Below are 13,676 nucleotides of genomic sequence, written 5' to 3' on the forward strand. Positions count from 1 at the left end.
CGAAACACCCTCTAATTTCGTATATCACTCAGACGTTCATCATTATTTATCTGTTCTTACCATCTTTACTCAAATCGTCCCCAACTTAAAACTTCAATGAATACGTACTACGGAAGTGACGATGCTATCGATCGATATTTATATCACCCAATGAAAATTTAAATCACAAGTAATTCATTTAGACATTTTTATGTGTTAAAACAATGTGTGTAAAACTCAATGTCGAAAATAATTTACCAATAATCAATTACCAATCGATTCCTTCGTTCTGACCGTACATGGAATCAGTTTATTGCGTAATTAATTTGAATTGTGCCCGAGTGTTTTACTTTGCACTATAATCGGCACTATCCGCAACATTTCTTGAAAGGAAACAGTAGCTTCGAGAAGGTTCGAGAGAATATCAAAGGATTATAACAAAAGACAAACACATCGGGAGCTTTGTCGTTTTATTCTACTCCTTCTCTACATTACTCCCGCAATGATAACCGCAAAAGTCAGGCATATGAATTATGTCTTGTAAGATATTAATTAATGAAGATAGAGGTAATTACAATCAATGTTTTTCAATTCTCTTACCTATGCAACAAGTGATCTATATAATTTAATCTTATTCGAATGTTCTTTTGTCAAACAGGGAAATGAACCTGAACAGGATCCGTGCCTCTGTCAATCATTACCGAAATAGGTTTTAACGCTTTGACGTTATTTGCCGTTATATTTCGATAGCAATCGATAGTAGACCGCGGATCTTTATGAAAATTTATTTGATAAGATTTAGCAAGAAATGGATATTATTTTGGAGTCTGGACAGAAATTTGCTTCGCCGTTAAATAACAACAAATGAATTTTCTCGTATATATCCTGTATATACCTTGGATATTTTGAGGTGTCACGATATCTGCATAAAGATTTGCGATCTAATTATAAGTGGCAAAGGATCCAGTAGCTGTAGTTTCCTGAGTGCGGTGAAAGATGTCAGAGTTTCTACCTGGCCGCTATACCATCGCTTGATATTTCTGGTCAGATAGTATATAACCATCGGACTCGGACGAAGCGGCCATGTCGTTGCTGCCTGTTGGATTTAAATGATGGCTGGTCAAGTGTGACATAGAAGACGTCAATGTCATGTTGTGGTGATATTGAGGATGGTAGTTTCCTTGCGGGCTGTGATGCACGTGCGAGATCTGAGTTTGATAGTAATCGCCGCCGGTATACGGATTCTGATAGGCATTGTAGGTCTGCCCAGCGTAACATTGGCTCGGGTTCACCGAGCCGGGTGACGATGAACTCCAAGCGAAACCATATTCGCTGTGATGAAGTTGATTCATCGGTGGTGGATATGACGATGGCGGCAACTGACTCGCACCCGGAGTCAACGGCGGAGAAGGTGTAGTTAGTGCGCTGTTTGCTCCGCTTCCGCCGGTTGGCGTCACACCCAGACGCGGGTACGTCGACGTCGTCGATAAGAGAGGCGAATTAGGTCCGGGTGCCTCTTTCCCGCGTGGTGGAGAAACCGGCGATGAGCGTCTACTGGTTGACGCCGACGAGGTCGTCGGCATCTTGTTGCTATTGCTACTATTGCTTTGATTCTGATTTGACCTCGGCGATCCTTTCGAGGGCGAAGTCTGCTGTTGCTGCTGCAATTGCTGTCTACATTTCGCACGACGATTCTTGAACCACACCTACGCAAAGTAAAAGATATTTGGATAGATATTAGGTTAAATAAAGTGTCTGGGAAACTTTGAAACATCGCAGATCGTCGACGAACGAAGATCCTTTGAAGGGTGGCAAGGACGAACGCAGCCAGATCTTTCGTGGGGAGTCTCCGAAGGTCTCGTAGAAACCATCGCCCGAGGGATCATGGAAAAGAAAAGGTATCCTGTCACGAGGGATGGAACCGTACAAATGGAGAGTTAATCGGTGCAATGGGAAAGTAATCGCGGGCGGACGGCCGTAACATTTCATTAAATCGCAACAATAACAACGGACTGGAGCAGGGGTAGTTGGAGGGCTTTTATACGCGTACGTGCGCTAGTTTTAGTGTACACGCTCAAGCTTGGCGTACGTGTGTCCCTCGAGATTCCCGTTGCCGATGTTTGTCGGCACGCATGCGCTAATCAAACCGTATCGAATACACTATAATTGCTTTTATCGTGTTAGCGAAGGTGGAAAAATTCGCGAAAAGCTCGTGAAAAATTCGAGAAAAATTCGTGAAAAAATCGTAAAAAAATTCGCGGAAAGTTTGCGAAAAAATCGTGAAAAATTCGCCGATAATTTGCGAGAAATGCGCTCGCGACGTTGCAATAGCACGCATGTAAACAGGCAAACTCTTTAAACGAAATCGTCAAAGTGGGAAAATTTCGTAAAAGAGCGAGGTCTTGCTCTCTCTTCCTTCCCGAGCTAGAGATAGGCGAGTTCCAAACACGGACAAAAAGTATCCCCCGGTAGGCCGCAAGTACGCGCACACGGACCCCCTTTCACTCCCCCTCATGCACCCTCCATAATCCCGGCACACAATGTGGCCAGGGGTGCGATCCTATGAATCTATGCCCGTGCCTTTAAAAGCAAGACCCGCCGTCATTGTTGTTATTATCGACAGCATTGTAACAGTTGTTGCGAAGAACACGACTCGCCGAAGCGAACAGGAGATTTCCAGTCGCCATGAATTTCGTGTTAGTTGGCTGAGTTGAGAACGAGGGAAGGATAGAGGCCCCGGTTTCGTCGAGTAGGGTTGAAAAGTTAAAATTAACGAAGCGCGAACAAATCGGAAATTCGAACGACCGCAACGCGCCAGAGATGTTACCGATAAAAGAAACTGTTTCGGGTTTTATCATTCGTCGAGGCAATAGGCGGATTCTCGTTTCGCAGGCACATCCTTCGCAAATGGGGTGCGGAGATTCGAGACGCGTGAAACGTGGATATTGCGTATCAACCGTAAGAGAAACGATGCCAACGAGGAAGAGGAAGAGATGGATCTACGGCCGATGGGAAAGAAGAACGAGAGAGAAAACGCCCATTATCGCTCGATGTTTGCACAACGACACCCCCCTCAGGAACAACACACGGCCGGAGCTCGCAGCTACCCCAAAAACCAACCAACAGGCCGTGGTGCCATCCGGAAGCCCTCAGGGGGCAACCACAGCCAGTTCTACTGTGTGTATCGACGGCTAGGTGTAAATTGCATCACCATCTGGTTAGCATCCAACGCGGAAAACCAACCCATTGGTCACGAGCTGGAGCAGCTGCGTTGACGTTTGGTTATGACGAATATATTTTCTTATTCGCGCTATTAATACGATATCGAAGCTGTTACGCGCCTATACACACACCGTGTTGGCAGAAACGCGAAACAACGTCCATCCGTCTGTTCAAGGACACGGACACCGCGTTAAACCGTAAGGGCACGAGAACGCTAGAATACTGCCACGATAACGTTCGCGTGCGCGCCGATAACGACGCTTAGGAAAATTTTTAATTTATCGTACGAGCCGTTTCAAGATCCGGATATACATATTTTTTACGATAGTCGAGATTATCGTCGAGCAGAATTTAATACGTATAAATTTGTAAGGTAAACCTGTTCGCGAATAGAAGTTTATCGTTTTTCCTGTCGGATACTACCGCTTCTGGAGCCGTAGGCTCTTCTCTTTTTCACCGAGAAAATAACGTTTTGACGCGTTCCTCGATCGTAAATGATGGACGAACGACCTGGCGCATTCAAACGTAGCAAACATCGCGCGCAGCTGTGTCGTTCACTCGCAGAGACGAGCGTATAGAAACTCGCGAGCGAGATAGAACGAAGGGCTATAATCCAGGAACAAATCAACTATATGTTGTGTTCCATACATCGTGCTTCTGTGTTCCTCTACCTATATACACCTCTATCCCATGTCGAGCTCTGTCTCTGTCTCTGTCCCTGTCTGTCTCTCTCTCTCTCTCTCTCTCTCTCTCTCTCTCTCTTCTCCTTCTCCTTCTCCATTGGAAACTTTTAGATCCACACACCCCTCGACCTCTACTCCTCCCTTCCATCTCTTATCCACCTCTCTTTTTCCCCTTGGATATTATTCGTTCACGTGGGTACGCCTCTACAATGTACATGGTGCACACGTGTGCTGCCGTGACGTACGTGCAGTTGCGCCTTCATTCACCAGGGGCTTAACTTCTCGTGGAAACTCCGCTAGACGGAATTTCCTTGCTTTGTCCTACATCTCGCGATGGCGGTCGTTGGTACCACCGAGTAGCGAGATTACTTTACGCGTCGCCCCATCGAATTCGATGACACGTAACTTATCCCCATATTTTATAAGATACAGAGGCTACGACGCTCTGCCGAGTTCGCGTTCCAATCGAACGAGAAATACAGGCTGGTGATTAAACAACGGCGATAAATCGGAGCACCGATACATATGGCGACGTATGGCGATCCCAGCGGCAGAAAGGAAAGAAGAGGAGAGACGCGACGGGGGATTCGCGAGCTCTGATATTCCCGTCACGATCGTGACTTCGGGATATCCCGCCACGAAATAAAGATGTTACGAGGACCGCAATAAAAGCGTCAACGAGCTCGTCGGCACATCTATCAATGTACAGCCACGGCCGGGACAATGGCGAAACCGGAGGGGCGTAGAGCGCGACGCCACGTTGTGTAAATACCTTAAATCTCGTCCACGCTTGCCGAAGCACGGAACACTCTCGTTCCCTCTTCCTCTTCTACTCGCTGCTATCGTCCGCCGAGATCGTACTTGTTCTTTGTGACTCGTAAGATATCGTAACCTATACGCGACGGATAAATCGCGACGAGTTTCTCGACTCGCCTACGTCGATTTCCACGTTCGTTGACAACCACGGTTTCCCTGTAACCCTCGCGATGAGGAGGGAACAAGGAATATGAATTTACCCAACTTACTTGCACTCGCGATTCGGGCAAATTGATTTTCAGCGCAACCTCTTCGCGCATAAAGATATCCGGATATCTTGTTTTTGTGAAAAGCCCCTCTAACACGTCCAATTGTGCTCTGGTAAAGGTTGTCCTTTCTCGGCGTTGTTTACGTTGATTCATTCCTGAAACAGAAATCAAACGATCGCAACGGTAGCGAATATTACATGCAGTTCAAATATTTGACACTATCGGGAGGATCGTGCGCTAAAAAGGTAGATTGGAAACGCTTGTCGAAAGGACGAAGATGAGTCGCGAGGCTGTTCAACTGGGGAAGGGTAAGGCATCGGTACCGCAGGCCGGAGGACAGAAAAGGGGGTGGCACAGAGGGGTGTAAGCGTTGCGAGGTCGCGATAGCGTAATTTTGAACAGTTCCCCGCTACGACCCACCCTCCTCTACCTTCCTCGTGCCATCGAGCCTCGCTTGGCTCGTTCCGGGACCCACGTAATCCGCTTATGAGGGGGTCACAGGGGGTGGCGAAGGGAGGAGGACGGGGGACAAGTCAGGACGGCGGAACGGGGACCGAGGAGGGGTGGGGGGTACACCCCGGAATACACGACCATCCAGAGGACCAAAGTCGCGGTTCGTTCCCAGCTGCCTCTCTGAAAACGATGGTATCCAACACGCCAACGTACAACGTTCTAACCAATAAAAAGAAGAGGCTGGAAAACTGCGCTTCGCCAGTGTCTCTCGGTTGGAAGTTGAATCGTAAAGTCGAGAAAGGAATGGTAGAGATACCAGCCTGAAAGGATGCTCCGCGATCGACCAAACTCAGTTTTTTAAGACTCGACTTCGTAAACCTCCGCTACGAATCACAACGTGCTCCCGCCTCTCTGCTCTTGAAATCGTCGCTCGTAAACCGATTGTTCGATCGAAAGTTTCGAGTTTTGTCTCAGCGATCGTGCCAGCGCGTAAAGTCAACCGTGGCGAATTCGAACAACCACCACGAAGTCGCGACATCGTATACGTAAAAAGAGAAAGCATCGGAGGCATCAGCGGGCAAAGAGAAGAACGCGAGAGAGGTGAAGAAAGAAGAGGAGGAAGAAGAAGTAGAAGAAGAAGAAGAAGAAGAAGAGAGAGGAATTAAAAGCAACAACTCCTACCGCGAAAACAAGTTGGAAGAGTGGTTTACGACGAGAAGAGGAGACAAGCGTGAGGAAGACATTGTATGCGTCGTACAAATTTGCATATTTCTCCTCTTTAAACGCTCGAACGCGAAACCACGCTACAAATAGTTGAAAATAACAATTATGCAACGAACGCGTGTTTGGATATGCAACGACCAACAAAGTCGACCAAGCAACTCGAGAGGAAAGAATCGGAAGAAACAGAAGCGCGAAGAGCAAGCGTCGATGAAAAGCGACAGCGAAGCGGAACCATCTTGAGAGGGGAGTGGTGTGTGAGGTCTAAGAGGGCATCGGTTGTATCGGTCGTATCTCTCGCGCTGGCCCTGCAACTGTTCCTTTAAGCCAAGAACGATATGTAACAACAGTACGTCGAAGTAAAGGACGATGACGATGACGCGAACGATGATGCATACACGCGATCGAATGGCTAACGAACTGGTCGAGTGGGCTATCAGCATGGTAGCCAGGTAGATCGTCGAGAAAGATTGCGCCGGGCACAATGTAAAATTCCATGCCGGTTGGCTACCGTCGCAACGATGGCCACGACACGCCCGCGATCATTGAATCTATGATCCGTATCTCCTGTTCCGTTGGGTGTGCGGCGCGGCGCGGATCGGAGCAACGGAGGTTGAACCGAAGGGATGAGGCTCCTGGCGAAAGAGAGGAGAACGGATCCAGCGAGAGGATGCTTGATTGTCGAGTGGGCGTTAGCGCTACCGTTAACGACGGCCTTTGCCGGCTATACATCGGTCCATGTGAAAGCCAGACCCTTATCCAGCAACGAGACAATGGAATTCCGATTATGGTCTTCCGCCTGCTTCTACACGGCGTCGAGTGGGCGCGAGGGAAAGCCCTTCGTTTGCTTGAATTCTACGCGAGCACAGATTCGAAACTCGAGCGTCGGGATCCTCCATTGCGCTCGATCTACGGTTTCGTCGATTGTACATCTTTCGCCGTTTGCCGACAAAAATCCTGCCACGAACGCGAAATTGGACGCGAAAGTTTTTCGGCGGGAGGGATGGCAAATTCGAATAGGCCGGTTTGCCGAAAAGCGGCCAGCTAAGCAGCCCTAATGGGACGGCAAACACTCGCTGCGTCCTGAAGTATGATTCGATTTATTATCGTCAGCGCGAGACGAAACCTGGGGTTGATACAAGGGTTGCCTTGGCTCATTGGCCCACAACAGGATCAGACGCCACCCTAATAGCAAATTCGTTTTCTGTTTATTGGATTCTTCCTTCCCTCGGCACAGGGTTTCGTGTTTCGAGATCTCGAGCGGAATGGAATCCGTGGAAGTCAATGAACCGATAACAAAATTTTACAGTAATTTGTCTCGCCCGGCGGAGTACCATCGGAACACGCCGCAGGTGCCGAATGAAAATGCTTTTCGATCGATCGAGCTTTTCCTCGAACGTACAGAACGATCGTTCGGCGTCGTATCTAATAAGAGATTACACGGAGTAACGAAAGGCTACTAATTAATCGCAACCTGTGAATTTAATGAATTACCCTCGCCGTGCTCGGACACAGTATACGCACGTTTCGAGTCAACCGTATGAATTACATGACCGGTGCTTACTTATCTATCCACGATACCATCTAAAACTATGCATGCGATGAAATATGGCGCGTCTAGGGGACGCGGCGTGATTATGCTTAACGTAGAATTTCCCTAGGCGTTTGTCTCGAGATTGCGTATGCGCGCACGTTATTGAATAATAAATACCCAAGATAAGACGAGACGCTGTTACTTCGGGATGCTTATCGAATTGAAAAATGCAAATTAATATCAATTACATCGCCCGATCCAGAGAATCGAATAGAAAATCTCGTCGTAATTATTGAATAAATTAAGCGGCTAGCACGAGACCACTCATTCGTCAAGACGGTTAAGATCGCGGAGAATCATAAATTACTCGCAAACATCGAGAGATCGGAAGGGAATCGAAATTGGCCGAGTGCGACAAAGCGGTTACTTTGCTATTCATAGAGCGCAAGATGCGACGGTAGCAAAATTCCAAATCGGTGAACGATCAAGAGGGATGACCGACGAATATCGAAGGAAAGTGAATACGCCCGAGAAGGGAATCGAAAATTAATTAAAAGCTAAAATGCGAACAGGACGCTAGACGGCGCGGAACGTAGGCGGGGGGATGGATTATTCAGGGGACCGTGGGATGATAGCACGTGCCACTACCGATGAGAGACGGAATTCTAAAAGGCCATCAGTTACGAAAACATTTGGCCGACTTTGCGTTTACAGCATGACCTCCGTGAAATCGCTGCGTAAAGCAGATAACCGCATCCGCCTGATTCGCCTTCAACGCGATCGTCGTTAAAGTCGTTAATATCTTCGTCAAACGGCAGCATATTGGAGACAAAAGTTCGATATCGGGGAAAAAATGTGCAAGGTTATCGAAAACCGAGCATCTGCGCTCCGGAAGACCACACAAAGTTTCGACCGAACGAACGGAACGAAACGCGTGTGGCCTTCGTTCCTAGTCGTTCTTACTTGGTAATCTAGCAGAGACGAGCATAAGTAAGTAACGAAATACCAACACACATCCGGGACAAGCGAATAATCGGATAAGCTTCGTGTTACCATCTACCAACCGATGGCTTTTTCATTCGCTTCCTCTTCTGTTCTGCCTACTTATCGTCGGGGTAACTTATCTAGCGATTTGAAAAGTGTATGGAAATGAAAATAGCCGAGAACCGATCGATGGAGGATAGATACATGTTAGAAATCAACGATGATCCGACCTTTGCCCACCGACCTACACCATCGATACCAAGTTCCAGAGAATAGAAACAGGGAGCAAAAGCGGAAAAGAGACTGACGTATCGATATCGCTGTACGTGATATTTCACTCAGACTCGAGTGTTTATCCTACAATTAGGACCTGGACCCGTATTTAGATTCCTCTATCGAAGACGATACCATCCGCCTACTCAATTTACTCGCGACACGCGTCAAACGACGCGAATCGTTTCGTATTTGATCGACGATTTCTCCCCGATACTTAGGCGCGTGCTTGTTTAGCTCGATATTTTGTGGCCACTTCGTAACGACGATAGAGGCACGTGTTGCCGCCACGTGCCACGCTTAACCTGACGTCTAATTGAGTGATTGAAATTCTATCGAACTGGCAGCAGTCCGCCAGATGAAAGATTAAACTATTATCCTGCTATAAATTTTGAAGACCAATCCGACCGACGAGTTTACGTTGAACGAAACTTTCGAACTTTTGTTTCCCGGCTCCCATTTGATTATATTCCGACGTGGGATTGAAATCAGAGGCGTGGATGTCTGTTTACGCGTGCCGATGCCACCGAGAGGCGGAGGAAGTTAAGTGGACGGGCAATTTCTCTGCGACAACAAATAGTAGTCGTCGAATGAGAAAAGGGAGAGGCATGTGACGCGATTCCCACGTACCCGGTGGCTCCTGCAGCGTCCCTGTACATTGTACATCGGGGCGAAACCTCGGCGCGTTAACGACAACGTTTCGACACCCCACCTTTTTGGCACCCTTCGTTCCGCTCGGAGCTACTACTTTTTTTCCTTCGTCCCGCCCTGACCCCACGCCTGATTGCATAATAAAACAAATAACGTCGTTCGACGCGTCCAAACATTCTTCGAGCGAGCTACGGAACACCCAACACGGACCGTCTCTTTTCGCGCACGCGACGAATACGTGGTTTCACGCGTGGCCACAACCGCTCTAACCTTAACATTCTATCCCGGTTCCTTGCCACTCCTTCGCGTAGCTCAAGGTTGCAGACGGTCGTTTAGCAAGATTCATTTCCATTTTAATTTTTCATTTCCCAGCGAGAGAACGAACGCGCCAGCTCGTACATTATGTATTCGCCGAATAAAAAGAAACCCGATTCACGTCGGAAGGACGGGTGGAAGGACGAAGACCGCGAATTTACACTTGCGGGCGGTTCGTAAGATTCTTGGCAACTATTCGGTATTACGATCGATGAAATAATCCAAGGTACGACACGACGAACGGCGATGAATTTAACGAACGCGATCAGACTGTAATATTTAGTTTTTAATTGATAAAGGAACGATAAAAAGGGAGAACGCGTCTCTTCGGCGCGGGTCACCGATTCGCTCGTTTCTCGCAGCCGCGAGCCTTGTTTCTACCCTGGACTCTACCGATTGCCTCTTTCGCACGAACGCGTATATAGACAGAGGGACACTCAGTTCGTTCCTCTCTCGTTCCACGGCTTTTCGTGTAGCGGATACGCCTACAACGGATAGGCGGCTGGACGCGGGTACGTACGGACCTAACGGACAGATCCGTGTTTCCATGGAAACCCACCTATCTGCGTTGGTTGGACCTATACTGCCTGCTGCCACCCTGATAAGCGGCTTACTCTCATGGTTCTCTCTGCTCTTCTTCGCTGGGGCATTCCAGCCCCTTCCTCCTACCCTCTTGCCGCGACTCGAATCCCTCTGCTCTCCCTTCCTCTCACTCTCTCTTTCTCTTTCGTTACTCCGTACCCCTTTCAAACCACCGTGAAAAAGACGAAGGCGAAAAAGAGAGAAGTACGCCAATTCTGCGTCCACGTATATTCCTCAACGTACGCGAACACGCGTGCAAGCGCGAAAGAAAAAGGAGAACGTTCGTGCGTCTAATTGAAATATGCTCCGCCTTTGAACGTTTTGTTCCGATGCGACGAAGATCATCGCAAGTCGTTTCCATCAACGATCGGCGTACGAAACGATCGAACTTCAACGAGGATGCAAATTTACAATTTCTATCGCGCTTTGATTAGGTTGGTCTACGTTGGATTGGAAGCCGATACGCAAAATCGGCGAAGAATTTATTTGACTCGGTACTCGCGATATACGAGGAATTTTGAAATGAAAAATTCGGCCGATGTCTTAAAGGCAAAGTTACGAAGAAATGCAGTCGAGCGCCTGCCACAGAATGATGCACGTTGACTATAGTTAAGAAGCCCTGGGTTTACTTTGGCCTCATAGGGCTTCAGTCGATGCATCGATTTGCATGGCAATCAATAATGGCTAGTACGGCGGACAGACCAAATACTTTTACTGGCAGATAACAGGCCGTATGATAGGCGAAATATAAGAAACGAACAATGGGATCGAGGGAGTAAAAGTTGGGTAAACGATAGGAAATGTTTGCAGCTACCAAAGCCTGCATCGAAGAACCGTTTAATCGTATCGAATCCTCGGTTTCGCGATCGAACGAATGCTCCCTTTACGTCTCAAAAATGAAAAGAAGAAATGCAAAAGAACAATGATTTTAAAGAATATGCAGACCTTTTAAATCGTACTTGAAATTTGGAAGGAAATGAAGCTGTTAAGACGATGGAACAAAGAAAGGGCTACAGGCTCCTGTACTTTGCACTTTCCTAAAATGGGAATGGTAGTAAACAAAATGGTACCGATGTCTATTTCATTCGTCAAACTAGAATCGAAATAACTATCAATTTAAAGAGAAAGGAAATGGAAAGGGGCAAACGATGGAATTCGATTTTTCAAGAAAAGTCTTTGAATGAGAACAGCTAACGCCACCTGTAACGACTCTGCTTTAACACTTACCTGTCTCAAGTTATCAATATTCCTTGTTTTGTATTACCTACCGCAACCATTCAACGATTGCTTGCGAGAAATAATAGCGCCAATACGGATCGCGATTCGAATGCGACATTAATAATTATAGGTATTATAGCGCCACCGTGAACATACGCAAATTGTAAAGCGATGATCGGGTGGTCTCTGGTAATTAACCGTGATACCTATGAGTAGAATACAGAGTTTTAGGAGTCGCTACAAGATTTGAATCGTCTCTCGTTAGATTAATTATGGGTTAGATATTTAGATGCGACCGTGTGGAGAACGTTTCAACGACCGATTACGATCATTAATTAATTCAGATTATCTCGATCGTGTAATTTTACAGTTTGTTATTGCGATTAACGTTTCGTCGTGCAATATTATCTTTTTGTAACAAAGTCAATAATTCGCTATCGCTTTTTTGTATTGTTGTAAGAATAATAATATGTAAATATAAAGTAAATACGTAAGCGTATAACGTAAAAGGCAAGCATAATTGGGATAACCCATTGATCTACATCTGTGTGATATCAATTTCTGATAGTTTATGCGAATAGAAAGATGAATTAACCGTAACTAACCTTGTGGAAAAGCGGCTAGTCCATGTTCCAAGGGATGAGGATGCGGATGACCGTGAGTAGCGAGTGCAAACGGCGACGGTAGTCCTGGGTGTGGGGCTCCTGGATGCGGATGAGAATGCGGATGTGGATGGGTGCCGACTCCCATCGCTGGATGACTGTGGGGATGGTACTGAGGACTACTTGTCGGAGCGCAAGTGGCGCCGGTAGCCTTCAGGTACCCCGCCATGTAACCCGCGAGGCAAGCCAGTTCACCCGCCACTGCGCCCCTCGTATCAGAATGCCTTAATTGTTGATGTACCTCCTGTGTCGCCAACCAGAAGTTTTCTTCGCGGCGATTATTCTGGCTCAATTGTAAAGGTAACTTGGCGTTGTTCTCAGATAGGCTCGGTGTCGGTTCTTGTGGCGCCGACACGTTTTGCCCACTATCGTAGCCTTCGTATACCTCCACCTATAACGATAATTATGCTGCGTTATAATCCATTCTTCCCGTCTTACCCCACTCTTCGTTGAAGTCACCTTTAAGTTAACACATTAAACACCAGAAACCAGCTATGGCATTGTCTTATTTTTTTTTAATCGAAGTTATCAAACTCTAATAAATAAGCAATTGTTCTTCATGCTCGTGTTTCTTTTGACCTCTATGGCGTATCGTGTGCGAACGTGCGTAAGCTACCGACGGTAGTGCTTCTCGTTTTGTGCCCGGATACAATAAGGAAATTAGCATTCTTTTTGTGTCTCATATCTATTGTTGTGAACGACAATTTTCCAGAAAATAGGCACATACAATTGCTCGTTCTACTCTTCATTTTAACACAAAGAAACACGAAGTCATTGAATCGATGCTTAAATATCGAGAAACTAACTCTACTGTATTTCGAATCCTTTTAATTTACAAACTTTTTTCAAAATATATCTATTACGTTAAGCTATGTCCTATTAAAATGTATTAGTACCGCGACGTTTAATATAGTAACGTGTTAGATGTCACTCACTAAAGATTGATTATGTTGCCACATTCACGAAAATCCGATACTCGTATTGTCCTATAGTCATTTTATATCACAGCACCAAACATAAAATATCTTTCGTACTGCTTGATAACACACAATATATGAAACATATTGTACCGTATAATAATCTATACTTGACACTAACCGATCGCTCGATGTTGCTCGTCCCTTAAAACTTAAAAACGCACATTAGAATTAACGACTGACTGCTCCAGCTCAAGTACAGAGAGACACTGCGCGCCTTGTAGAAATATTCGGTATACTGACGAGCTAACTCCCCTCACTGTCCCTAAGTGGTTAACCAGATTCTACCTGGATCTCTTCTATTGGCCTACACCCTCATAAATAGGGGTGGGGATTTTGGAACAGGCCCGGCAACAATAGAACTATTCGTACGTATGGCCTGACCAGAAATCTTTTCC

General features: G+C 46.5%; 1 protein-coding gene across 2 annotated transcripts in view; it reads right to left on the reverse strand.

Moving 5' to 3' along the window:
• Positions 1-432: 432 nt before the first annotated feature.
• LOC122577907 (homeobox protein OTX2-like) overlaps positions 433-13,676 on the reverse strand; it is a 32,419-nt gene continuing 19,175 nt past the window's right edge. For both annotated transcript variants that reach the window (XM_043749613.1, XM_043749602.1), the window contains 3 exons: positions 12,245-12,692; positions 4,910-5,064; positions 433-1,685 (listed from right to left, as the gene is read on the reverse strand). In XM_043749613.1, coding sequence (XP_043605548.1) covers positions 999-1,685; positions 4,910-5,064; positions 12,245-12,470 — 1,068 coding nt within the window. In that variant the 5' untranslated portion in view covers positions 12,471-12,692 and the 3' untranslated portion in view covers positions 433-998. The remainder of the gene's footprint in view (positions 1,686-4,909; positions 5,065-12,244; positions 12,693-13,676) is intronic.

This window comes from Bombus pyrosoma, linkage group LG1 (assembly GCF_014825855.1).
Source record: "Bombus pyrosoma isolate SC7728 linkage group LG1, ASM1482585v1, whole genome shotgun sequence".
Classification (NCBI taxonomy): domain Eukaryota; kingdom Metazoa; phylum Arthropoda; class Insecta; order Hymenoptera; family Apidae; genus Bombus; species Bombus pyrosoma.